At 54.8% G+C, this 25,344-nt stretch overlaps 1 protein-coding gene across 4 annotated transcripts; it reads left to right on the top strand.

The window, feature by feature from the left end:
* The first annotated feature begins 625 nt into the window (after window positions 1-625).
* On the top strand, window positions 626-24,897 carry ZNF683 (zinc finger protein 683). Of its 4 annotated transcripts, XM_038377998.2 has the most exons (7): window positions 626-1,416; window positions 11,661-11,878; window positions 15,694-15,813; window positions 18,345-18,585; window positions 19,740-20,743; window positions 21,763-21,891; window positions 22,341-24,897. In XM_038377998.2, exons 2-7 carry the CDS (start codon window positions 11,708-11,710, stop codon window positions 22,851-22,853), a joined length of 2,178 nt encoding a protein of 725 aa, XP_038233926.1. In that variant the 5' UTR covers window positions 626-1,416; window positions 11,661-11,707; the 3' UTR covers window positions 22,854-24,897. The 4 variants fall into 4 exon arrangements, with proteins under 4 accessions (XP_038233926.1, XP_043362015.1, XP_038233927.1 ...); XM_043506080.1 differs by lacking the exons at window positions 626-1,416; window positions 11,661-11,878; window positions 15,694-15,813 and adding an exon at window positions 16,896-17,729; XM_038377999.2 differs by lacking the exons at window positions 626-1,416; window positions 11,661-11,878; window positions 15,694-15,813 and adding an exon at window positions 17,704-17,840.
* The last annotated feature ends 447 nt before the right edge of the window (window positions 24,898-25,344 follow it).

Here is a 25,344-nt window from a genome sequence, read left to right as displayed (position 1 = left end):
TGACACCGAGACCCCTTAGCAAAGGTCTCCTGTTCTTTGTTCGTCTCAGACCTGATGAACTCACTTCATCACATACATTGCTCCAAAGCTGTTTAGCCATAAAGGGTAACATGAGGTCTCTATTGAAAGCTAGTAACTTATCAAGGTTCCTAATCGTGGCGTGATGTTAAGGCATAAAGTGACTATACTGAAGTTGGTGCCCTTATGCTCTTAAAGTTAAGAGGAGTCAGCAGGGAGAACTACAACTCGGTGATGCCCTCTTCATGCAGGAAGGAGTGGCCACCTGTCCCTCGTTAGCCAGTGATGTCATGAAAGGTTCAATTGTTTACTGTTGCCCCATTGCAGAAAAGTCAATGCAAAACCAACAAGTGCAAACAATAGAAACCAAGTGGAGGTGAAAAGGAAGAAATATTACAACAGACAAGGTCCCCCGGTCGGTGAGTAAAGACGGTTTCAGTAGAACACACAGTGGGGAGCGGCCCTCTGCAGCAATTCCCTGAGGAGACGTCTCATGGAACGGGGGTTGTTTTCATGATAGTTTGGATCCTGGTTCCCGTGAAGCCAGCCAGCTTTGCAACAGGCTGAATGCTGGTGGGGGTGGAGGGTGGGGGAGAACTTCCACTTTATTAGCTAGGAAAGGGGACCTTTAATCAACGTCGGCGTTAGTTTGGGTTGCACGATTTTGTTTTGTATCAGAACCTTTTGTTTTGTATCAGAACCTTTTGTTTCCATCGCTCCCTCCTGTTTCTAGTTAAATCTTTATTCTGAAATAAACCTATTATTGGTTTGTTATCAATGCTCACCTGTGTGAGGCAGGAGCAGAGGTTTAAAGTAAAACGGGGGTACCCAGCTCCTTTGGGGGCACAGGAGCTGGGATTTCTGTGAGTAGTCACTGTCAGGGGCTGGATGTCTCAGGGAAGTGCTTCTAAGGGACTCGGAGATTGGGGTGCTCCTCTTGCTCACCTGCAAAGCAAAGAGAGGGCTGGCCGAGCCTGGAGGGGAGCGCTCGAGTGGCTGACAGGCTGGTGGCATTAGGGAAAGGAGCCCAGCACAGAATGGACTAGGGAGAAGTGATTCCTAGCTGCTGGTCCTTTCCCCCACTGGGTGAGGAAGGCTCCCAAGGGCAGGCTATATTGCAGGTGCAGTAGGAAAGAGCGGAGATCCTTTCCCTGGGCTTTATTTATCAGAGAACCCAGCTGTCACCTCCTCCTCCCTTGTGGTGCAGCTGATGCAGAGGTTGCTTTGACTCGCCTCTCCAAATTTAGCAAGAGCCCCTGAACGAGAGACGCTTCCTGTCAAACTCGCTTCAAGCACAGCCGCTGAATCATAACATTAAAGAGACTCCCCAGAGGCTGGAGCACTCTCTCCTTCTCTCATCCTCTGGAATCCGGGTTAAGGAGCAGCTGCCCAGGCCAGGTAAGCAACGGCCCTTCTCCTGGGGTCTCTCTTGCTCTTTTCTCTGCCAACCTTGCTTTCCTTCCTTCACTCTCTGCCTCTGTTTTCCTTGCCAAATCCCCTGTTGAGAGCCTCCTTTCCTGGTGCTGTTACCTGCTTCTTGTCCAAACCGCCCCAAGGCAGAGCAGCCTTGGGATGTTCACCTTTGGCATTGATTGTTAGGGATGCAAAGTTCGGATCTGGATCAGAACTTTCCCAAAGCCTAGGGTTCTGTGCAGATCCAGGATTTTGAACTGGCCAGTTAAAAAAAGAAGAAGAAGAAGGACCAGGTGCACAATTCAGCCTTGGGTCGGAGCTGCCTTGAAGTTTGAGGGTGTTACCATCCCTCTGGCTGTTTGTTCAGACCCATCTCTATACGAAGCCAAAATACCTTTCTCCTAGAAACCAGAGAAGGTTGCTAAGAGACACCTGAGTGATTTCCTAGCATATCACTTAAAAATTCAAGCTCTTCAAAGCAAGGAAACAAACAGCTAAGGACATCATAAATCTTAACTCTTGCCTCATAATAGCTGAAGACATGATCATTTTATCACGTATAAAGACATGCGTATTTCACTGCAACACAACAACCTTATCTCTGATCTGTGAATTGTTTGTGGATTTTATATGTATTTTGTTATCTAGAGTTCAGTAAATAAGTGTTTTCTTTTACAAGATACTGTTACATGGGAAATATTGTCAACTCATAAGTGTATCAACTGACAGGAGAATGTTTTGGTCAATTCCATATAATTGATGGCTCTTGAGACTGCAGTTATCCAATAGACACTCTTAAAAATGTTCATTCCAGTTCTAGAGATGTTATCATTTCTATCTGTAAAAAGAAAAGGAGTACTTGTGGCACCTTAGAGACTAACAAATTTATTTGAGCATAAGCTTTCGTGAGCTACAGCTCACTTCACCGGATGCAATGTGTTCCTCATGTTCGGCATAGGGAATATTGCTGAAACTGAGACTATAGTTAAACCCCGAATGATCTTTTTAAGTGTACCCTATTACATAGGGTAATAAGAAAGTATAGAACATTATCCATTTTGGATATTTGTGGGGTTGCATCTGGAGCTGATCAATATGTATTGTTAATGTATCCATATTGGGATGTCATTTTAATGGTTCGTTTTCAGAAATATTTTGAGTCGTGTTAAGTTTGGGATTACATGTGAAAGAGCTGTATTTATGCTGGACCAGAGTTGAAACTCATGAGTTGTGATGCAATATGCATTAGTTTATATTTGTTTTATTTGTTACATGGGCAGGGGAAGATTTCTTATGCCCCTGACTATTCATTTCCTTTCCCTTTAAACACTTAGATTTTGTAAATGTGCACTGATGGAATCGGTAACGACGTTGCTGTCACTTGGCAACCTGGCCTGGATTTTGAAAAAAGTTTTTGGTTTTGGAATTTCTTAAGTTTTTCAATTTTTTTTACGACATCTTCCATTTTTGGTGAGTGCGGAGGGGAATGAAGACACAATTTAAAACATTTGTAATTAATAGCATCGAGGGTTCCCCAGATTAAAGGGAGGGAGGGATCCTGGCTAAATTAAGAATGGCTCCCACCTGGATCATTCCGTGCACGCTTGATACAATATGCACATTCCCTGCATAGCAGAGGAACTTGTTGCAGGATTGGGACCTATCTCAGCCACAAAAATGTATTGAGCTCAACCTGCCTTCGCTCCCAGGCTAGGTCCTACATTAAAACACTTACCGGTCCAGTGATGTCAGTTAGGAGGGTGATTTTTTTATACTGGCCAAAGCCCTTGTGTGGACACAATTTCACCAAAAGAGTACTTTTGCCAGGATAAGCTGTGTCTCCACTTGGGGGATTTGTCAATATAATGGTATCCGCATAACTATACTGCTGTAGACCAGGCTTTCATGTTGTAAAGAAGTGCTCACCTGTTACGGCAAATTCAGCTCCAACCCTAACCCTAGACCCCATATTCTAAAGCCAATGCCAAACTCACCAGGCTTCAGTGTGTCTCAGCAAGCCGAGAAGTGTGGCCATTAAGAATGCTGAGCATGGCCCTGGTGCTTCCAGACTGTGCGCGAGCCGATAACATCGGCTCTGCTGCCTGCAGGACCATAGTTCTGCTCCCAGGTTTGCCATACGCTCTCTATGTGACCTTTAGGAAGTCGCTTACTCTCTGTTCATCAAATACCCCACATGGACCCATGCTCACCCCCTCCCTAGGCCCAGGGGCGTTTGGAAGAGGAGGGATAATTTTACCAGGTCCTAGAGTTTCCTTTCACTTTTGTGAAGTAGCCCTGTCCAGTGCAGAGGTCTCTGACAAACATTCTCTGTCACCATGGTTTTGTCTCCTGCACCTTCTAGGACGCAGCATTGTCTCTAGTTTTCCGACAATGGCGATTCTGTAAACGCTTTCCTGTTCCTGCTGTCCCAAAGCGCTGCTTGCACGAGTCAATGCCAACCTCTACCCATGGTTTGAGTGTCATTGGGCAGATCGAGGGACACGAGAAAACATCGGTCACCACCTTCAACAAAGGCCATTCCAAGTCATTTTGTCCACAAATTATTAGTCAAATGAATAAAAAAATTCAGAAAACATTGTAGTTCCTATGAATCTCAGCCCTCACTGTTCACAAGGCTGAAGGAATTTCTGGGTTTGGGGAATTACAAGGATTCCTGGGCTCTATTCCTGGATCCAGTCTAATCTAATTTGTATATCTAAGAGGGCATTTATTTGCTCCTCATCACCACAGTATCCCAATGACTGACTGTGTGGCCTTGGATATGTCACGTCACCTCTCTGTGCCTCAGTTGACCCATCAGTGAAATGGCTCTAACGATCCTTTCCTACCTTGCAGGGTTGATGTGAAGCTTAACCAACTCATTTAGGTAAAGTGCTTTGGGATGCTTAGATGGAAGCAGCCCAGCATTGCTTTTATTCACTGTCACAGCCACTGGGCAGGAACTCTGGGCTCACATCCGTCTATGGCCCAGTTTTCCCAATGCATTTTACATCTTCCCCAGGCAGCTTGTGTATCTGTTTAATGTCCAAGCTCCCTTGGCACAGCTTTGGCTCTGTGTGGCATGAACATCAGGGCATGTGATCCTGCCTCTTGGCCTCACCTGGGCCTGGTTTCCTTTGCCCCTGGTATCGCAGGTGAGACTCTCCACCTTCCTGGCCCAGGAGGAACCAATCCCAAATAGGAGCAGAGCTGAGAAATCAACCAGCTCCAAAGAGCTCTAACAGATGTCACAGCTTCTGAGGCCTCTTGCTACAGCTGGCAACTCAGAGGAAACTGTTTTTTCAAAAAGAAAAGGAGTACTTGTGGCACCTTAGAGACTAACAAATTTATTAGAGCATAAGCTTTCGTGAGCTACAGCTCACCGATGAAGTGAGCTGTAGCTCACAAAAGCTTATGCTCTAATAAATTTGTTAGTCTCTAAGGTGCCACAAGTACTCCTTTTCTTTTTGCGAATACAGACTAACACGGCTGCTACTCTGAAACCTGTTTTTTCAAAGTGATGCTCTGAACTTCAGCGACTGCCCCATGGCGGAGGGAGTTTCCTGTTCTGTAGCAGCAGCTGTTGGGTGGGGTGGGGGAACTGGGAGGAGACCCCTCTGCCAACCTGTTTGAAGGTGGGTGCTTCAACTAGGCGCCAGTGGCTTGATCTGAAGAGGCGCTGAGCGCCCACAACTCCCACCAACTTCACTGGAGTCAGTTTGGATTGAGACCCCTCGGATGCATCTCCTTGGATGCTGGCCCTGGTGGACTCCTCTCCTTCCTTGGCATTTAGACCCATGAGATACACGTGGGCGTCCTCGGCCGTCTTCTAGCAGAGCGACACCCATTCAGCGTCTCTAATCTCCCCTTAGAAGGCAAACTTCCCAGCTCCCTGCTACTTGTCACTCGAGGCACTGGAGGAGAAGAGGAAAGACTCCGGGAGCCCAGCCCAGCCTTCCCTAGGACGGTGAGGTCTGCCGGCTTGAGTCTGCTGGTATGAAGTGCCCCCTCCTCCCGCTTGGCCCCAACATGCTGGAGTTTGCTCCTTCTTGACAAGCAGCTGGGGAAATATTTCCTCCCAGTCCCCCCCCCACACCAAATCTTTGGAAATCCTCCCACAGGGGGTGTCCAAAGCAGCCCGAGCCGCTCAGGGCTAAATCCTGCGCAGTGTCATGGCACGTTCTTCTCCCACTGACTTCTCTGGGCACCGGGCCACTGAGGCCTCAGCACTGTGCACGCTCCAGCCCTTGTACAAAAGGCCATTGAATGAAATTCTGCCATGTCCTTTGCTCATCTAGGCATTGCAAATAGCCGGCTGCTTCCTCATAGCTTGTGCTCCCAACACACTACCCTTCAGTGACCCCTGCTGGCAGAGGCTGGGTTTGCACTAGCTGCGAACTGCCCTCTAGCCAGTGCTCCTGTCCCAGTCCCTGCAGTGACTCCTGCTGGCAGAGGCTAGAATTGCCCTTCGTTTGAGCTTCCAAACAGCCGTTGCTCCTGCACCCCACACAGGGCCAGAGCCTTGGTGTGTGTAAAGCAGCACAGAAGTAGCTCCATCGACTTACACCCACCAAAGCCTGGCCCCTATTTGTAGTGTTTGTGAAATGCATGAAAACAAATTCAATACCCTAGCGACGTGAAACGACTGAAAGGCTCTGAATGACTCTGGTGTTGGCCACATCAAAGGAGTGGGGTCGCTGGCGGTTTGCTGAAGTCCTGGGGTGAGGTGTGCATCTCTCTCTCTCTCGCACACAAACAGCGATGTTCTATGGGTTGTTACAAAGGCTGTTTGCAGGAGTGTGAGTGACCTGCTCTCCTTAGTGGGTGTGCACCAGGGCTGGGCTGGCTGTTTGTGGTTTGGTGAAGAACTGTGACAGGAAGCTGCCTGCCAAACAAATCAATGGACTTTCTTTCACTGTATTGATGGGCTCTTCCAAACATGCATGGACGGGCCAGTTGCTGGGTTGTGCTGTCGAATGAGTCTGGAGGTGCATGTACACTTCTGTGCTCCATTTCTGGGTCGCTGTTTGCAGCTTTCTGTGGAGGTGGTTGCCTTCTGGAATACCACCGTTCTAGATCTCAGTGGTCACTTTGTCATGGAGGTGCTTGCCTGCGGAGTTACCTGGATCTCTGCACTCAGACTCTTAGGGAGATGTATGTATACAGGGGTAGCCCAGTGCTGGATCTCAGCAGCTGAATTGCTGGGGAGGCTTGCACATGCTGAGGTACCTGGATCGCTGCACTCAGCTGGCCATGGAGGTGCATGCATGCTGGGTATTGTCATATTGCTGGGTTGCACTTTGAAAAATTTCGCTGCAGAACCAAGCCTAGATCATGAAAAGTGATCGCTAATTCAATCAATCAACCAAACCAAGGAAACCTAATAAACCCCAGCATTTCACTTGGCAGCCATGTGAGACCCTGTTGTGTGGGACCTAGAGGGAGATCCGGCCAGGTGGAATCTCTTTTGCCATGATAACACGGAATTGTGAAGACCTCCCTCACACCCACAAACTCACCCCCCGTGGATGTAACTACGGCCTTGGGAAAAGATTTGCATCTTTCCCAGCTTGGAGCCAGTTCATTGATAGGAAAAGCCAAATCTGAGGTCCCACAGAGCAGGCCAGGTGCCTCCTTAGCATGGATCTCTCCTGATCCCCTTCCCCTGCTGCCCCCACCCACTAAACCGGTCCATGCAGAGGTCAAGGCCACTTCGGTGCCCCTCCTCCCCTCACACTTTTGGGACTCCTCCTGGTACTTTTTGCATCCTAACAGGAGGGCTACCAAATCCTCCATCTGGACTCTCTTTTTTTGGCAGGGGTGAAAGAGGGGCCATCTCCCTGCATGCCATTGGCTAATCCCCTGTAATCCCCGTCACATGACGCCCTGGGAGAGCTTGTGTTCCACAGACAGGTTGTCAGAATGAGGGCTGCTGTCTGTGATCTTGCTGCAGGAGCTGCTCACCCCATTGCTGGGGGTCTGAGAGCAGAGTGCACCAGCCAGGGCCCAAAGAGATGGGGAAGGACCTCTGAGGCGGGAGGCTGGGGGGCATGGCAAGGTCAGCGAGGGCTGCCCGCAGCTGTGCTGGGTGGAGGAGGAGGTGATCCCAGGTAAGTGCCACTTTCCAGCCTGGGTCTGAGACTTGGAGCCAGCTCTGCAGTCAGGTATCCCAGCCAAGTGAACAGCAGGACTGAAGTCCTGAGTTCCCATCTCTGCCTTCCTGCTGGGATCCGCTGGGATGCTGGATCTGACAGTCCTTGGCGTGCAGGGCTGGGACACGCTTGGAGGAGCACCTTTGGCTAGGCAGACCTCTTGGTCCGACAGAGGCGCTCTGCTGCTTTAGGGCATGCTCCCAGTGAGGCTGATTGGGAAGAGGCTGGGGGAGGGACAGGGGCACTCTGGGCTCTGAGTCCACCTCAGTTTGAGAGATGAATCCTGTTGTGACTCGACCTCAAGGCTGGCGACAGGCATGTCCTAGAAATGAATTAAACCCGACTTTCGGCGGCATTTCCTGGGGGCTCTTGCTGCCCATCTGTCTGTTTGGCTGCAGCCCTCTAGTGCCCGCTGTCCTCTATGAGATTCAGTTGTTGAGGCATGCCAACCGGCTACTGTATCTCCTCCCTTCAATGCGACTCCGTCACGTGCCAGCCAGCGTGGAAGGTTCCCAGGGAGACACAGGCACCGGCGGGGAAGCCAGGGCCAGGCTAGCAAAGCTGTATCTGCCTCAAAGATGGCCACGTTGTGGAAGAAATGCAGCCTTCACTCTTAGGTTGGTTGCAGCAAGCCAGAGACAGTCTTTATTCTCAAGCAATTGCAAGGAGGAGAGAGTGCACACTGACAGGGATTAAGTCCCCAGTACCACTCTGCATCTGATCATGCCACACAGTCAAGAAGTTGGGATGGTGTAAGCCCAAAGGGACAAGTGGCAACACGAGCAGTCCTCCAATACCCCAATAGAGATTTCAAAAGGTCTCTTACCTCTATTGTGGCACCATGGGGTTCAAAGGAGAACGGTCCGCAGCAGCCACCGCTGTCTCAGCAGGCATTGCCGTCCACGTCACGGCACCAAATTGTGGAAGTAGGAAGAGGGAAAAAGAGGATTTGAGTGCAGCCATCTTAGTTTGTTAGAGACAGTCAGTCAGGCTAACGCAGAACCATAATAAAGTGAGGTTTGCAGAGATGGGACTGGTGAAGGGTATGGGAAACTGCAAGCAAAGCTGTTTTTTAACCTTGCCTTGAGTTAACAATGGAATGTAATTGTTAGGAGGAAATGCTGAAAACAAATAAGATATCAGAAAGAAAAGTATATAAACAAGGCACAGCTTTATATATTGAAAAGGTAAAAATACTGCTTTATATTGTTTTGTATTTTCAAGATTTGCATAAGGACAGACACCCTGTCCAAAACTGCTGCCTTCCTTCTTGCAATTGCCAGAAAGTAAAATGGTCTCTGACTTGTTGCAAACAACCTAAGAGTGAAGACTGAGTTTTCTTCCTCAGGGTGAAAGGAGACCCAGCTAGCTCCATCCCCACTCCCTTAATGCCCTGGGAGCCTGCTGGGGACAAAGATTTGGGATCACTGTAAGAGCACAGCTAGGATTCCACATCCAGCTCTGGACACATCAGGATAGGAAAGAGGCCGGTAAAACGAATCAGCTTCAGAAAAGAGGCACGAAAATGACAAAGGGGGAGGAGGGGTTAATTTATCTGGAAAGATTAAACGAGCTAAAGCCTCAGTTCTACTCCCGGTTACAATCAATTGACTTTGGCAGCCTCAGGATCTGGTAGAGACGATGGATTTGCCCCAAAGGTGTGGATCGACACTGATCTGGCTATTTCGGAGCAACTTTCCTTAGGAATTTTCCCCATCTGCCCCTTTTCCTGAGTACTCCACTTAGCTTGGTATAGCAAGTCTGGACATGCTTATTTTGGCCTAGAAGGGACCCAGGTTGACCTAGTCTAATGTGGTTTGTCACTTGGCATTGCCTGAATTGATGTGAGATGCTTTTACCTGCAATAAGAGCGTCCGCTCCCAAACTCACTCCAAAATAACGAAATCAGTTCTATTCCCCCCTGTGGTTATTTCAAAGGCCTGGCAAGAGGATAGATCACCTGGAAAGCACAGAGCTAGTTCCAAGTTCCCAACACTGATGCCTGGGCCGGATTTTCAGAAGAGCCCAGCCTCAATGGGCCTTCTTTTGGTGCCTAAATCTGGCCCTTGCATGTGCATGACGTGAGAGACAATTACCGTCCCGGATCTGAGCCCGAAGAATGAGGTGGTATAACTGGGAGAATTGAGGTGGACTGTCAGACAGGGCTTCCTGATAGCGTGTGGAATAGCCACCCAAGGGAAGCGGGGAAGCCCCAGAGCTGCAGACAATTATAACCAGACTGGATACAGCAGAAGAAAATTCACTGTATGGACTAGTCCTGCCCTGGCTGGAGGGATGGATCTGAGGAGTTCATTTTTATGAGAAAATACTCCCCCTACCTCCTGCGCTGGTGGAGACTCCACTCCTCTGGCCCCACTCCCTTTTTTGAAAAAAAATATTTTTTTTTATTTGCCCAGTGCAGAACTGGCAATGTTCCACGCGCTTGGTGTAAGCTGGACAGCTAGAAAAGCAGACATGGCAGCTGTGCCATGCCGACCCCAGTACGGGTTCTGCGCCCATCGGTGGTTAAACTGTCATTGGTGCTCCCTGTCACAGCTTCTGTTTTCAGACCCCCTAGTCCTGGGGGCTAATGCTCCTGCCCAGTGTCTGCCTGTCACGTTGTGTGTTAGCCATGCAGGCCGTCAGCTTGAGACCTCATGGTGGGTCAGTGACCCGCTGGCACTGGGGTACTTTGCAACCTTTTTAGGCCAAGACTTGTGACAGTGCAGGGGACAAAAGCATCAGTCCAAGCGAATTTGTCTACAGGGATGGACATGGGACAGAGAGAGGGATGGATGATGGACTATACCCAAGTCCTGGCTCTGCAGGTTGCAGATTCTTTGGGCCTGATTCTCCATTGCCTATGCAGTCATTCCCCCGGGGCAAAAAGAGCGCAGAGGGGCTGGAAAAAGTCTGCCAGCTCAGAGTGGGATCAGGCCTTTTGTGTTTTCTTCCTGCTGCACTAGGGTGACCAGATGTCCCAAATTTATAGGGACAGTCCTGATTTTGGGGTCTTTTTCTTATATAGGCTCCTATTACCCCCCACCCCTTGTCCCGATTTTTCACATTTGCTGCCTGGTCACCGTATGTTGCACAGCACAAACTGCCCTTCCTGGGCAGATCTGCTTTAAGTTCCAGCGACTACTGCAGACCGCCCCTAGCTGGCGCTAACGAGCCCCTGGCTGGAGATCCCAGTTAGTGTTTCTTTTATTAGAGCATAAGCTTTCGTGAGCTACAGCTCACTTCATCGGATGCATCGGATGAAGTGAGCTGTAGCTCACGAAAGCTTATGCTCTAATAAATTTGTTAGTCTCTAAGGTGCCACAAGTACTCCTTTTCTTTTTGCGAATACAGACTAACACGGCTGCTACTCTGAAACCAGTGTTTCTTTTGTGACCATCGGCCCTAGGAGTGAAGGGGAAGACCTAAAAAGAAGCGAACACACAGGGGTGTAGAGCTCCTTAGGGGCAGGGATGTTGGAGGTGGAAAAATCCATCCTATGTTACCATAGATCACTGAGCTGGTTCCCTTTGGCTGCATCTGCTATTAAGCGACCACACTTGGCCTGAGCTACAAGGACCCACCCAGGAGCAACAGTCCCACCTCGGTTAATTTAGCAGTGGGTGAGGATCCTGCATAGCCCTGCAGCCTCTACATCGCAGACCCCGAGGATCCTGCATAGCCCTGCAGCCTCTCCATCGCAGACCCCTGTGTGGTCCCTGGGGATCCCTGAGCTTGGTTCCTTGGAGATGACTGGGTCACTGGCAGGTTAGGCTGGTTAAGTGTGTAATTCAGATGGAGAATTTGATTCTGATCTGACCTCCAGTAGATTTACACCCGTGTAACTCCTTTGCTGTCAGGGGAGTTACTCCTGATTTACACCCAGAGATTCCGGCTTTTTGAATTCGGGTCCAGATGCAGGGTGTGACGTGTGAGCTTCCTGTCTAGCTTCCTGATGAGTCTGATCCAAGCCCTCAGGGACAGTGACCCCCCCGCCCCCAGCCAGTTACTGCATGGCCCCAGCCCCTGTGCCAGGTGCTGTGAGTGAGCAGTTTGTTCTTGTCCTCCTTGTGCCAGGCTTCCCCATGCTGCAGCCAGACTGAGAGGGAAGAGAGCGAGCGGCGATGAAGGGGGAGCTCCGAGTCATGCTGCACTGGCGGGAGGCAGATTTCCAGGAACGATGCACCTACATTGTGAAGGACCAGCCGTGCGAAATGCTCACGCACCCCGACTTCCCTCGCGCACAAGCCTCCTTACCCCGAAACTTGGCCTTCCGGCGCAACAGCAACCACAATGTGAGTCACAGGCACCAAGGGCTCGGCTTTTCCTGGGAGCCCTGGCCAAGGCAAGAGGCAATGGGACAAAAAGAGGGTCTTTGAGGTGCCCCCTCACCAACCCCAGGGAGGGGACATCAGACCATCGCTCTAGGCCAGTGGTTCCTAAACTTGTTCCGCCACTTGTGCGGGGAAAGCCCCTGGTGGGCTGGGCCAGTTTGTTTACCTGCCGCATCCACAAGTTCGGCTGATCACGGCTCCCAATGGCCGTGGTTCGCGGCTTCAGGCCAATGGGAGCTGCTGGAAGCGGTGCGCGCCGAGGGACGTGCAAGATACTTGTGCACATTCTCACATACATACGCACCCCCCCCTGAACATACATGTGGACCTGCTAGTGAACATGTGCCTGTGCAAACACACCTGCTCGTGCTCATATACATGCATGTGAACATACTAATACGCGCACATGCTAACGTGCAGACACAAGCGTGTGCATGCTCACATGCATACACCCCTGGGCTCATGCTCACACGCACGCACATACCTGTGTGTACACGTACCACCGACAGACCACAGTCACCGGTGGGCAGGATCGAACATGCTCCTCACTTGCAATCTGCCACGCATGCTTATCGCACACCATCAGCGGGGGCACACCCGCAGGCCTGCACACAGACGGGCTGGTGTTCATGCTCCGTCTCTCTGCTTCCTGCGGAGTGAGTTGAAAGCAGCCGGGCCTGGGCGGGTGCGGTGACAGCCGAAGGTGCCTGAGCCCCCTGGGTGTGACTGCAAGGGAGGAAGCTCCCAGGCAAGCCCCGCAAGGGCTGTATCTGCCTGTGGTATTCACCAAGTGACAGCCTCTGGGCTCGGCTTCCTCCCATCAAAGCAGGAGAGCGAGACACGCAGCCACGAAGGCATTAACCTTCCCCTCCCTCCTAGCCCTCTCCTCCCTGCAGCCTGGCCTTGTAGGGGCAGGTGCCCAGCTGGTGGAGTGAGGGAGGGGGGCACATTCCCTTCTGACAGTGAGCCCTGCCTGGCCGCGGCCGGTGCTCAGAGCCCTAGGCCTGTCGCCACTGGCAGGGTGCCACACGTGGTGGTGGGGTGGCATGCCATGGCGGTGGGCAGCCTGGTTATATCTCACAGGCTCCCTGGCTCTGACTCTCAGGGTTAACCCTCAGCCTTCACCCAGGAAGTGCCCTGAGAACTTACCACCTTGTCTTCCTCTGTCCCCACAAAGGCCCAGGGGCATGTGGAGGCCCTGGCAGCTAGCAAACCAGGGGGTCCTGATTGCATCCCCCGCCCCCAGGGTGTGAGCACTAGACCCTGCTGCCATTCCAAGGGAGCTGGAGGTGGCAGATTTCCAGGTGCCTAGCACCAGCCCAGTGCGTAGGCCAGGCCTAGAGCTAGGGGCAGGCAGAGTAGGGAGTTGGGGTGGGGGTGGGGAGGGGCCTCTCCTGACTTGTGTGCAGGTGGGAACATGGGCTGGGTGGCTGCTCTCGGGGCGGGGGGCGGGGTGAGCACAGAGCAAACCCTTCGCTGGGATTCCCACTCCACACTCCCTGCACCGTGCCAAGCTTTCCACCCTCTCGTAGTAGAGGGGATGCTTTCTAGCCCCATCTACCAGCAGGAAATGTGAGTGTGTGTGAGGGGGAAGCGGAGGGGTGGGGGCAGCTGCTGGGAAGGAAGGAAATGCAGAGGAGGATCGGTGTGAGTCAAGGGGGGAGCAAGGCATTCAGAGGGGCTGGGAAGGGCAGCAAGCAAAGGAAGTGGAAGCGAGGGGGCAGGGACAGTCCCAACAGCTGGGTCAGGCTGGGGTTTTCCTGCAGTGTCAGGCTGTCCCGGGTGGAAGGGGTGAGCTAACCCTGCCTGGCAATGGGATCCGAGCAAGGAAAGGCTGGGGTTTTCCTCTGTCTCCCGCGGGAGAAAGGCCCTGGTGTATTACACCAGTCTTGCTGACGCAGCTAGAACTGGAGGTGCATTGATGTGCCCGGCTGGGATAGGTTCTGGTGGGACACTCCCCTGGGCCGGAGTTCCTCTGCCATCTGGTGATAGCCCTGGGCATGCCAAGCCAAGCGAGGGGAGCCTCACGCAACTTGGTCCCAATCCAGTCAAGGGCAAAATTACCATGGAGTGAATTGGGGCAGGTCCCGCATCAGCATCTTCTGGGACCCTCCCGCCTGCCTGGGCAGGTGCCCCTCCCTCCTTGCAGCTGTGCTCACCCTGTGCAGATGAGCAAAGTCCACATGGGCTGTGGGCGCTGCTGGCTCCCCGGCTAAATGGAGGTGACTGACCAAGCTTGGCCGTCCCATTGTGCAGAGAGTACGTGGCTGGTGGGAGATGGAGGGAGCTGAGGGATGGGTAGGGAAAGAAGGGGCAATGAGCCATGGCGACAAGCAGGGGTAAGATATTAGCCAGACCCCTGCTGCTCCCCCGCCCCTGAGCCTGCCCCCACTCCTCTCCTGCCTCCAGCCCCGCTGCCTGCTCAGCCCGATCCGTGGGCCTGCAGCTGGGAACCCACCAGGGGAGTGCTCTGATTAACACAGATGTCTGCTCCCCTTCCCAGCTCTCATGTGCTGGGAGGGTTGCGGGGTGCGGGGATGGGGACAGAGTGCTGCAGGATTGGGAGGAGGAGGAGGAAGGGGAGTGATGGAGGATGGGGAAGCAGAGCAGAAGACACACTTCCCTCCTGTACAATCTCCCTCCAGTGTGGAGGAAATCCCCCAATTCTGTGCACCCAAGGGCAGCCCTGGAGAGGGCGAAGGGAACAGGGCTGAGGAGCGGGGTGCCAGTCAGGAATGAGCGAGAGGGAGGGTGCGGCAGAGGCAGGGCATTCGACTCCCATGCTGCCTCTCTGCTAGGGTGCAGGGGCGGCTTTCCCCATCCCAGCTGCCTTTGCAGGCTTCACTTGCGCGGACGCTGCATTTGCTAGCAGCTGACGCTGAGGTTGCGAGCGCCTGCCCTCGCCCAGTGGAAGGAGGCAGAGAAGGGTGCGTTCGTGCGACGAGCTAGCCACAGGCACGAGCTTCCAGATCCCAGTCCAAACCCCTCGCAGAGCGGGCCAGTGGGCAGCTGGAATTTCTCCTCGCCCCGTCACACAGGCAGAGTTTGCATCCAGCCCTGCATGTCACCAGCCTTTGGGCCAGGGGGAGGCCAGATCCGGCGTGTTCCAGCCCAGGCTTGTCTCTGGGCCTGCTGGAAGAGACACGCTGCTCCAGGTGCAGCGCCTCTCCTCGTGGCGGGACTGAAGGTGTCTCTGGCTGTAGCAAGGCTGGAGTGTTTTGGGGAGGCTCCGGGGTTCTTTGAGAGGCTCCGGCCCCAGGAAGGGGCAGCAGGAGCCAGTTCCCGACACTCTGATGGGAATCGGAAAAACTTTCATTCACAGTCTAACGCGGCTCATCTGTGCTGCTCTCTCCCTCAATGAAGCGTCTGCCTAATCCCATTTAGGGATTAACATGTCAGGGGCCTGGGCTAATTAACGCCAGACTGATCCCACAGACAGTGCTGTCCATCACCTGTTTGCTCTGCCACCAAAATCTGGTCTCCCCAGCTGGGTTGCATTGGAGGTGACAGCGAGGCCTGCCACAGGGGAGCGGGGAGGTGGCGGGGGGCCTTGGGCTGCAGTGGTGGGAGGGTGCACGGGGCGTATTGCATGGGGGAAGGGGGATGGCTGTGTGTGTATGTGTGTGCGGGGGGGGGTGTAGTTTTGGAGTATATGTGTGTGTCAGGAGTGCTGTCAAGATTCGAGATCCAAGGAGGCTGCTGGGATGTTCCCTGGAGCCTCTTCCCCCGTGGGAGGAGGGCTGGCCGGTGCTGACTGCATGCTCGTGCCCCTGCAGGTGGTGGCGGTGCTGAGCCGAGAGTACATCCCGGCGGGCACGCGCTTCGGGCCGCTGGTCGGGGAGGTCTACACCAAAGAGAACGTGCCAAAGAACACGGACAGGAAGCACTTCTGGAGAGTGAGTAACGGCTCCCTCCTAGGACAGCCAGGAGGGTGACGGGGTTGGTGTGTTCTCCCCAGCCCCAGGGGCTGTCCCCTCCTGAGGGCTTTCACCCATTGCTCAGGGCTATCTGTGCAGCCTTCCTCCCAGACACGTCTCTGCTCCTGGCAGCCAGCTAGAGTGGGCAGCTTCCTGCGGGGGTGGAAGGCTGCTTTAACAGCCAGCTACCAAGGGTGCCCGGGGCGGAGACAAGAAACACCTTCCCTAGAAGGTTTGGGTCACCAGCACTATGAGACAGCCTGCTTCTGCCAGGCCCTCCGCTCTTCCCAAGCCCTGCTCAGCTCCACTGGCCCCAACCTGCCCCGTTGACCTGGGACTCCATGCCTCCTGCCAGGTTCTCTGGCAGCAGGCGGGCTCAGTGGGCACGAGGCCATCAGGGTGCCAGTGCCTGGGAGACAGTCACTGTCATCTTCCCAGAGCTGGACGCAGCATGGGCCAGCCTCTGGGGCAGTCTTTGGAAGACACTCGAATCAGGGAACTTCCTTGTGGGAAGGTTTTGCTGTCTCCAGAGCACTCTGCCTCCATCCCCAGTCTGGTCCCCCAGCACCATAGCTGGACCTTTGGGGGCACTGCCTTCTGCTCGTGTAGCCATATAGGGCTGGGATCTCATGGGATCTCATGGCTGCCAGGGAAGAGTCCAGGGACTCTACAGCATTGCCGTAAACAGTGTCTCCGTGAGTGGGTGCCGTATCGATGCTCCAGCATGCCGTTGGGCAGACAGTGTGGCTGGGGACAGAGTCCTAATGGGAGAATTTGTCACATCTGCGTGTCTTGACCAGAGCCCCTCACCTGTCCAGGGCCTGGAGTCCCTCTGGGGGCTGCCGGTTAAGGATGGGTCTGCAGCTCCAGCCCCCACACCCGAGCTAGCTTTAATGTAGCTACCTCTGGTTCCGGAGCCGTGGAGCCACTGCCGGGTGTGCTTCAGCAGCAGTACAAACCCCGGGTTGTTGCTTGCGGGGCCAGCCTGTGCTGACGTGCACGCTGCCGTAGCTTCACCGCTCCAGTCCCTGAGAGAGCTAGGTTAAAGCTAGCTCGGGAATGTCTGCCTGAGCTGTGGTCACGCCCTGTGCCCACAATAGCAACGTACTTGGAATGATCATTTGCTCTTTTATTGCACCTTCCTTCAAAGCGCTTTACATACCTCAGGGAATTAAGTCTCTCAATCCCCTGTGCAAGGTGGCTCAGTATGGCTACCCCTCCTTTACAGGTGGGGAAACTGAGGCATGGAGCAAGAAAGTGATGCAACTCTGGCAGGCACAGCAACAGAACTCAGGAAAGGAGGTCCGCTCCTGCTCCCTGTCCTGTGCTCTCACCGTTAGACAACCCTGCCCTGGGTTATTTACACAGAGTAACCCGTGCGAGGGGGAGAGGAGGGGAACTTCTGCTGGTCAAACTGCAAGCAAAAGCCCCTTTCTGCATTCCGCATTTGTGCTGGGAATTTCAGGTGGCCGACAGCATGCCCCAGTGCTTGCTGGGAAGTATTTTGGTTTTGGGGCTTTTTTTTTTTTTTTTTTTTTGCTTTGGTTCATTTTTCTTGTTTCTTAAAAGGAAATAATCCCATGGCTGCTTGCCAGCCAGTGTTTAGCCCTCCGGCCTTTGTCAGCTCTTCCTGCTCTTCAAAGCACCGGGCAGCTCTCAGCTGTTTGCCTCCCGGAGTGACAAGGGGAATGGACCAGCCCTTTCTGGGCCCCTGCCCAGTCCTTCCTGCCGGGAGGCAGAACCAAATCGGGTGCCAAAAAAGCCGCAAAGGCGAAGGTCGCGGCTGCTGAGTTTGAAACCAAAACTCTCCCCACGTGGGATGATGTCAGCAGGGGCTGGGATAAAGCTCCTCCTGTGCCCACTGCTCTGGTAGTGACTCATGAGAACCGCACAGGGTGAGTGTGACAGGGAGAGAGAGAGATCACAGACGGGCTGTAAGTGTCGCATGTACTTGGGACCTCGTCGCTCTCAGCAGCTGGTCACGGCGCAGACACTCCATGGCTGAGGTGCTCAGAACATTGGTTCTTCCAGCCTTTTTGAGCTGGACCCGTTTGGGCGGAGGGTAACATTGCCTCTGGGGCTGACCCCTGGCAGCAAGCGGTTGGTTTTGTGAAAGCAAAAGGAAGAGCTATGTGCCGGTGCATGGAACTCGTGGATGGGGAGAGTCAGGACTTCTAGGTTCTATTCCTGACTCTGGGAGAGAGCTCGCTCCGGTGGACTCAACTTGCAGCTGGGAGCCAGGACTCCTGGGTTCTCTTCCATGCGGACCCAACATGGGGCAAGTCACTTCCCTCCTCTCTACCTCAGCATCCCGTGTCTGTTAAAGGGGGATAACAAAACTGGTGACCATGTACCCATCACCATCAGTGACCAACCTAGTGGGCACAACCCTGGAGGCCCCAGAGGCAGTGTGAACCTCCTGCCAGATGCACCGGCAGGGGATGCTCATTTCACTAGTGCTCCCAGCTCTGTGGCTAACCAGACTGTCTCTTCCCTTCTGCCTCCTACAGATTTATGCCCCAGGGGGCAAGCTTCACCATTTCATCGACGCCCATGACCCACGCCGCAGTAACTGGATGCGCTACATCAACCCCACCCCTGACGCCCCAGCCCAGAACCTGGTGGCCTGCCAGAATGGCCTGGAGATTTACTTCTACACCCTGAAGCCCATTGTGACAGGTGCCGAGCTCCTGGTGTGGTACAGCCACGAGTTTGCTGAGCGCTTGCAGTGCCCACTGCCGGGAAAGCTCGGTGAGGAGCGTCTGGGGCGGGGTCTGGGGGTGGCTGGTATGCCTCCGTATCTGAGATGTACAGCGGACCTAGAGAGAGTCTGGCTGTAATGGGGGAGAGGGAGAGTCATGGCAGGGGGCTGTGCCCCGAAGGAGGGGGTGGCATGTGGGGCTGTGCACGTGTCTGCCATCCTGCATGTGTCTGGGTTTGCACAGAACACCTGCCAGTTGAGCTAGGCCCATGGATCGCGGATACTCTGCTCTGGAGCTCAGCTGATCACAGGCTGGCTGGCCTGTCCTCAGAAGCAGCAGCTCACTGGGGCAGTGACTGGGTGCCCGCCCAGCCCTGAGTTTTGAGTGTGGGTGGGTGTGGAGGTGAGCTCCAGGTGCCAGCTGATCCCCCGTGAAATAGGGGAGGGACATCAAGTGCAGGTGAGTTTCCTGCAAAGTGGCGGGGAGTAGCGGCAGGTCTGGTCCCCCAGGTGATGGAGTGACTCTGAGGCAGGGGAGCAGGCCAGATTGAAGGGCACAGGCTCCCAGCCCGGCTTTCCCCTCCGTGCATCAGCACGGCTGCTTTCAGGGAAACAGACAACCTTCGCTGAACTGAGGTGGATCTTCCAATCGGGGTTCAGGGTACAGCCTGAGTCTGGGCCAGTTCAATCCTTATTTCATGCAACCTAAACTGTCCATCTCTAGTAATCTAGTAATCTCTGTCCATCTCTAGTCATCAGCCTCACTCCAGGCCAGATGAGGAGCTGTCTTGAAAAGTGAATTTAGCACTGGTGAAAGGCATGGGGGTGCAGCTGGTCCCACGAGGGTGGAAATCTCACCCACAACCTGTGGTCTTGTGAGATCACCCTTGGTGATGATGGGATTTCCACCAGATGGACTCAACCGCCTGAGAACAGGACCTGTGTTCTGTCTACTATACCGCAGGCCTGGCTGCAGGGCCCTGGGGGCTTGTCTGCATTTAACGGGTCTCAGGTGCTTGGAGCCTGGGATGGGAGCCTAGGACAGGATATGAATAAAGAGCCAGGTGAACCAATAGTCACTCACAGTGCCTGGATGGAAAACCCGGGGTGGGGTGGGGGTGATGCCACTGCCAATGATACTTCCTGGCAAAGCCGGTACCCGGAACGTGGGTGGTAACATGTGTGCTTGCTTCTTTCTCTCCAGAGCACGATGGTCTCCAGAAATCCACCGCAGGGGCCCCTGCCACGCCGGGGCCTCAGCCACCGCAGGGGGGCTCTGCCACCAACCCAAACCTCACGGCGAAGCCCACACAGAGCAAGGAGGCAGAGGAGGGCGATGAAGATGAGAGCATTGACGTGGAAGTGCTGGACAGGGGCGTGCCGCCGAGCCCAGCGGGATACCGACGCACGGTGCTGAGTGGGCAGCTCCCCCAGGAAGTCAAGCTGTGGCCCCTGGGGCGTAGCCCTTTCCCCAGTGCCCCTGGCAAGGAAGGGGGAGCCGAGAAGCCCAGCCAAAGAGCTGCGAGTCCCAGGAACCAGCCAGTCCTCGGCTGCTGCCCGTATGGCCCAACTACCTCGCTGTGCAAGGAGCTGCAGTGCTGCCTTAGCAGCCTCTACCCCTCCTGTCCCCTGTATCTGCCGACAGGCCACCTGCCCCAGCCGTATCTTCACGCCTGCGGCACCATCCCTGCCCACTCCCCCGGGTTTGTGCTGCCCCCCCACGCCGTGCCCTTTCTGCCAGTGCCACCCCTGAGCAAGGCCAGGGAAGTCCCTCCCTTGGGGTTGCCGTCGCAGGAACAACAGGTCTATGCCCGTGCCTGGGGAGACAGGACATCTCCATACCCAGGCCTCTACGCGACTGTCTTGCCTCATGGAAAACAGGAAGCCCACGAGCTCCGGAAGCCACAGGATGTTTTAATCGCCCTCCAAAGCGGAGTTTTCTCCTTTCCAGGCTTGGACTATGGACCAAAGCAGTATTTGTCCCCTGCCGGGGGCACCTCATATACCTCTGAAGTTCAGCAACAGAAACCTACCTCCCTGCTTGCCCACCCACTGGAGGCCATCAATCTCAGCATGCCAAAGTTCTGCCCGCTGTCCGGCCGCTTGGGCACCACGCCCATGCCCTACCCTCTGAAGAAGCAGAACGGCAAGATCAAATACGAGTGCAACATCTGCGCCAAGAGCTTCGGGCAGCTCTCCAACCTCAAGGTACCAAAAAGCCACCTCAGGCCAGTCTCCCACCTTCCTCCATCAGCAGCAGCCTCGCCCCTCCCGGCCCACATCAGTATGCTCTTGCTAGCTTCTTCAGAGGCAGCATGGTCTAGTGGCTAGGGCACTGGGCTGAGAGTCTGGAGACCCAGGTTATATTCCTGACTCTACCCACTGTGCGACCTTGGGCCAGTCATGTCCTTGCTCTGTGCCTCAGTTTCCCCATCTGTCAAATGGGTATAATGATACCGACTCACCTCTGCTTTGAGCACTATGGATGAAAAGTACCTCATTTGGTAAATACCCTCCCGTGCCTCTTCCTTAATCAGTCAGTCTCCATCCTTCTCAGCAGCCTTTAGAGTCACGTCTCACCCATCTCCTAGGTCTCCTAGTCACAAATCATTATGGCTGAAGATGTTCCATTACGTTAATAGCCGGACACTGGGCTACCCAGGATTGTGCTTCGTGGGTGGGCTTCCATGGCAAGCTATCAGGGGTGGGATCTGGGAGGACGTCACTAGAGTCCCCTCAGATGTCTTTGCTCTTCCTCTGTGTTATCTCAGCAGCTTGGGGCATGTCCCCGTCCTGGATCCAGCACCTGGATCACATTGCAGGAGGATTTTCCTAGGCTCTCTCTCTCATTAGCACAGTCTAGCCCAGATGGGGAAAGCCAGGATGTTCCCCGTCTTGCCCCAAAGGTTCCAGGCAGGAGGGAAGATCCAGCCCAGGAGAGGGCCCCCATCCTGGCCAGCAAGAGACATGCAGGCTCCCCCATTATCCCTGCTCATCCATCCCCCAGATGAGGAGAGCCCAACTCAGAGGGACAGTTGCCTCTTGAAGCAAGAGGCTCCATCGCCTAATGGAAATTTCTCTCGTTTCTCTCCTTCAATTCCTCGCTTTTCTCAAACCCCTGACCTCCGACCACGCTCTTACTCCTGCACTTTCCCTTCTTTCTTTCTTTCTTTCTTTCTTTCTTTCTTTCTTGCCCCACCCTGCCCCACCCCCTGTGCTCCCTGCAGGTCCATCTGAGGGTGCACAGCGGCGAGAGACCCTTCCAGTGCCACATCTGCAAGAAGTGTTTCACGCAGCTGGCTCACCTGCAGAAGCACCACCTGGTGCATACGGGCGAGAAACCTCACGAATGCCTGGTAGGTGACGCTCCCTCCTTCCTCCTGCTAAAGGCTGTGGTGCTGGGAAAGGGGCCTCAGGGCCCATTGGAGCCTGTGCCGGCGTGGGGGCGGTTGACTCTGAGATCTGAGAGCGTGGGGCACTGTCCATTGGGCAGCCTGTTGGAATGGTATTGAAGGAGGGGCAATGGCCTCAATATGGGGGGCAGAGACCCAGCTGGGCCTCGGTTGCTGGGCAGTGGGAGGGTGGATAATGGTTGTCGGGGGGACGAGGAATCAGCTGGACACTGAGCCTAAGGCACAAGACCAAATTCTGCCCTGGGCTGAGTGAGCCCAGCTCCATTGACTGGTCTGGAGTCGCCCCCAGCAAGGCTGATCCTCGCCGCAGGCCGGGGGCTGAGCCTGGGGGCTGTGGCGGCGGGCAGGCAGGCTGCCAGCTGTGGCTCTGACACGAGTCCGCCCCTACACAGGTCTGCCACAAGCGCTTCAGCAGCACCAGCAACCTCAAGACCCACCTGCGGCTGCACTCGGGCGAGCGGCCGTACCAGTGCCCCCTGTGCCAGGGCCGCTTCACCCAGTACGTCCACCTCAAGCTGCACCAGCGGCTGCATGAGCGCACGCGCCCACACCGCTGCCCCACCTGCCCCAAGACCTACATCCACCCCTTCAGCCTGGCGCTGCACCGCCGTGGCTACTGCCCACTGGCCCCCGGCGCTGCCGGCCCCCCCTCCCGGCTCGGCCACTTCAACGCCATGATCGACCGCTTCGACTTCAGCCTGGACACCGAGCGCCTGCAGGGGGAAGGGGATCCCGGGCTCCTGGAGAATCTCATCCTCAGGGAGATGGAGACAGGCAGGCGTGGGCAGCTCCCCAGGGACAAGGGCCCCTGCTCACCTGGCCTCCACAAGCCGCTACCGCTCCTGCCCCTGCCCCACTACAGTGTCTCTGTCAAGCAGGAAGGCTTCCCGTTGCAGCCGGCCTGAGCTGCTCTCTCTGCTGGGACTGGACTGGAGCCCATGCCCACTGGCTGGCTTGGGCTAGCTGTGGTCAGGGATAGCTCAGTGGTTGGAGCATTGGTCTGCTAAACCCAGCGTTCTGAGTTCAAGCCTTCAGGGGGCCAGGTAGGGATCTGGGCCAAAAAAAAAATTGGGGATTGGTCCCGCTTTGAGCAGGACGGTTGGACTAGATGACCTCCTGAGGTCCCTTCCAACTCCGATATTCGGATTCTATGGTTCCTCTGGGCCAGGGCTAGGCAAAAGACCAAGCCCTTACAGATCCCTATGGGCTCTGTATCTTCCCCTCCGGGTGCCAGGGGCTGGGCTGGGGTACAGCAGCCTGGGATTTTGATTGGGGCCATGGATATGTCCGCAGGGTGAAGCGGGTGCCAGGGAGCTGTGGGTATCGCCTCCCGCTCTGCAGGCAGGTCTAGGAGGGGGCTTTGTTTCTCGCACTGGCCTCCCCAGTCTCAGCACTGAGTGGGCGGCTGACACCTGGGCTTTACATGAGCTGCAGTGCCCTCAGCCTAGGGGCCTGCAGGGATCCAGTGAAAGCTCTTCCCTGGGTTCTGTCTCCAGGCCGCAGGTAAGGTGCAGGTCAGGACCCCCCACCTGTCCCAGAACTCCGGGAGCTGCCCGGTCTGGGTTATCTCTGTGAATGGCCTATCCCCTTTAAAAGTGATGCCACCCTGCCCACCAGGAAGCTAGGCCAGAGCGGCAGGAACCCCGGGCTGGCCAAGAACCAGCTGTGGTCAGCTCCGCCATCCCAGTGGGACCTGATTTCCTTCAGCACCACAGCGGCTTCCGGGCCCCAAAAACTATAGAGAGATACCAAAAACTGGGATCCGCCAAGCCCTTCCCAGCTCCTGCAGCCTCCTCTCCTGACCTCCAGTGTCACAGCATGGGAATCTGTGATGAACCCTTGAAGTGCCACGTGTGTTCCTGCCCACAGTCCCTGAGGGCACCATCCAAGCCACACGAAGGTACAAAACCAAGGGACTCCTTTCTCTGGTCTATGGAATGAGCTTTAATCTCTCGGGGGGGCGTGGTATAGGAGCAAGACTTCATCCATGTCTATACAAAGCTTTAATCTCTCCAGTGCCTCTCGTGTGGGGTCAGGGAGCTGCACTCAGTACAAGCCAGGGGTCCCAGCCTGGCCTATGGAAAGAGCTTTAACTTCTCCTTTGCTCCCCCTGCCCCCCCGATCTTGGGCTGTGCCACCCTCCCTGGTCTGTGACCTTCTCAGGTATCCCCGATGGGGCCGCCGCCCTCGCGTTTGACTTGCCCTTCTTTTTTTATTTATTTCTCGGCTGGCTGCAGCCCTGGCCAGGGCCTTTGTGTATTCCTTGGGCACTTTGCTGGCATAGAGCGCTGAAATGGAGGGAGTGAGAAAGTGGGGCCAGCAGGGGCTGATCCTGGGGGCAGGAAGACGGCCCCTGGGGCAGGGGGACATTTAGGCCATGCCCAACATTCTACCCCCATTAGCTGCTTGATCTCTGTCCAGGGCAGTGCCCCATGGACATCTGCCCAGCCCTAGGGAAACCCGTAGTGGTAGGATGGGCCCCCCCAGCCCAGAACACTCCATGGGACACCCCACTGCTTTCCTGCTCCCCACTCTCCGGTCTGTCCCCTCACCCCATAGCTCCTTCACGTCATTTCCCCAGCACCCTCGATGGCCAGCAGCCTGCCTGCCTGCTTCACGTTAGATCCCCACTATTCTTCACTCCTGTATCCCCTTTGCGTTCTGCCCTCCTTACACCCTTTGTCCTCTATATCTCTACTAGCTGCAGGCCCAGCCCTCCACTCCCTGGCCCCTCGTACCCACTGAGCTCCCTCCATACCCTGCAAGCCAGGACGAGTCACATAACACTCTGGAGCCAGCAGACAGACCCCCACCAACCCCCACCTCAGGTGCCACAGCAGAAACATCTGCTGATCGGAAACGCCTGGTAGCATGGAAGGGGCCAGGGCCGGGGGTTGTGATTCCAATGTGTCTAGTCAATAAAACTTTCTGCCTTTGTACTTTGACAAATTTCTCTGAGGAACAAACCTGTTTTCTGGGGCCCTTTGGTTTCTATGTGTCTGTTTAGAGGCCTCGATTACCCAAGGAGGAGGCTCTGGGGAGCTGTATTTCCACAGGGGATGCCTGAGCTCTCTTCAGGCCAGCGGTCCCCTCCTCCAACATCTCCACCCACTGATCAATAGATTCTTCACAGCCATGGGTGCTCAAGGCACAGCCACTGGGCAATAATACAGCCCATCAGGCTATATATGGTCCGCGGGCACCCCTTCAATTTCAATACAGAAGTGTGGCCTGCATGGATGACAGCCGCCTGCATGCCACGCGGCATGGCAGGCTAACAGCAATCAAACATACTTCAGAGTACCAGCTGTTTTCTGCAGGGATCAGGAAGGAATCTACTTTTAGCCTGCATACAGCATTGCCTGGTTACCAGGTGCATTCTGGTTTGTATTCCAC

The sequence above is a fragment of the Dermochelys coriacea genome, chromosome 19 (genome assembly GCF_009764565.3).
Source record: "Dermochelys coriacea isolate rDerCor1 chromosome 19, rDerCor1.pri.v4, whole genome shotgun sequence".
Lineage (NCBI taxonomy): Eukaryota > Metazoa > Chordata > Testudines > Dermochelyidae > Dermochelys > Dermochelys coriacea.
Note: the sequence above shows the minus strand (reverse complement) of the source record. Positions and strands in the feature narration are given on the sequence as shown.

Coding starts and splice junctions, on each gene's coding strand:
- ZNF683 (XM_038377998.2), top strand. CDS start 11,708: ATGAAGGGGGAGCTCCGAGTCATGCTGCACTGGCGGGAGGCAGATTTC. Junction 11,879..15,693: donor GGCGCAACAGCAACCACAAT/GTGAGTCACAGG, acceptor GTGCCCCTGCAG/GTGGTGGCGGTGCTGAGCCG. Junction 18,586..19,739: donor CCCACTGCCGGGAAAGCTCG/GTGAGGAGCGTC, acceptor CTTTCTCTCCAG/AGCACGATGGTCTCCAGAAA.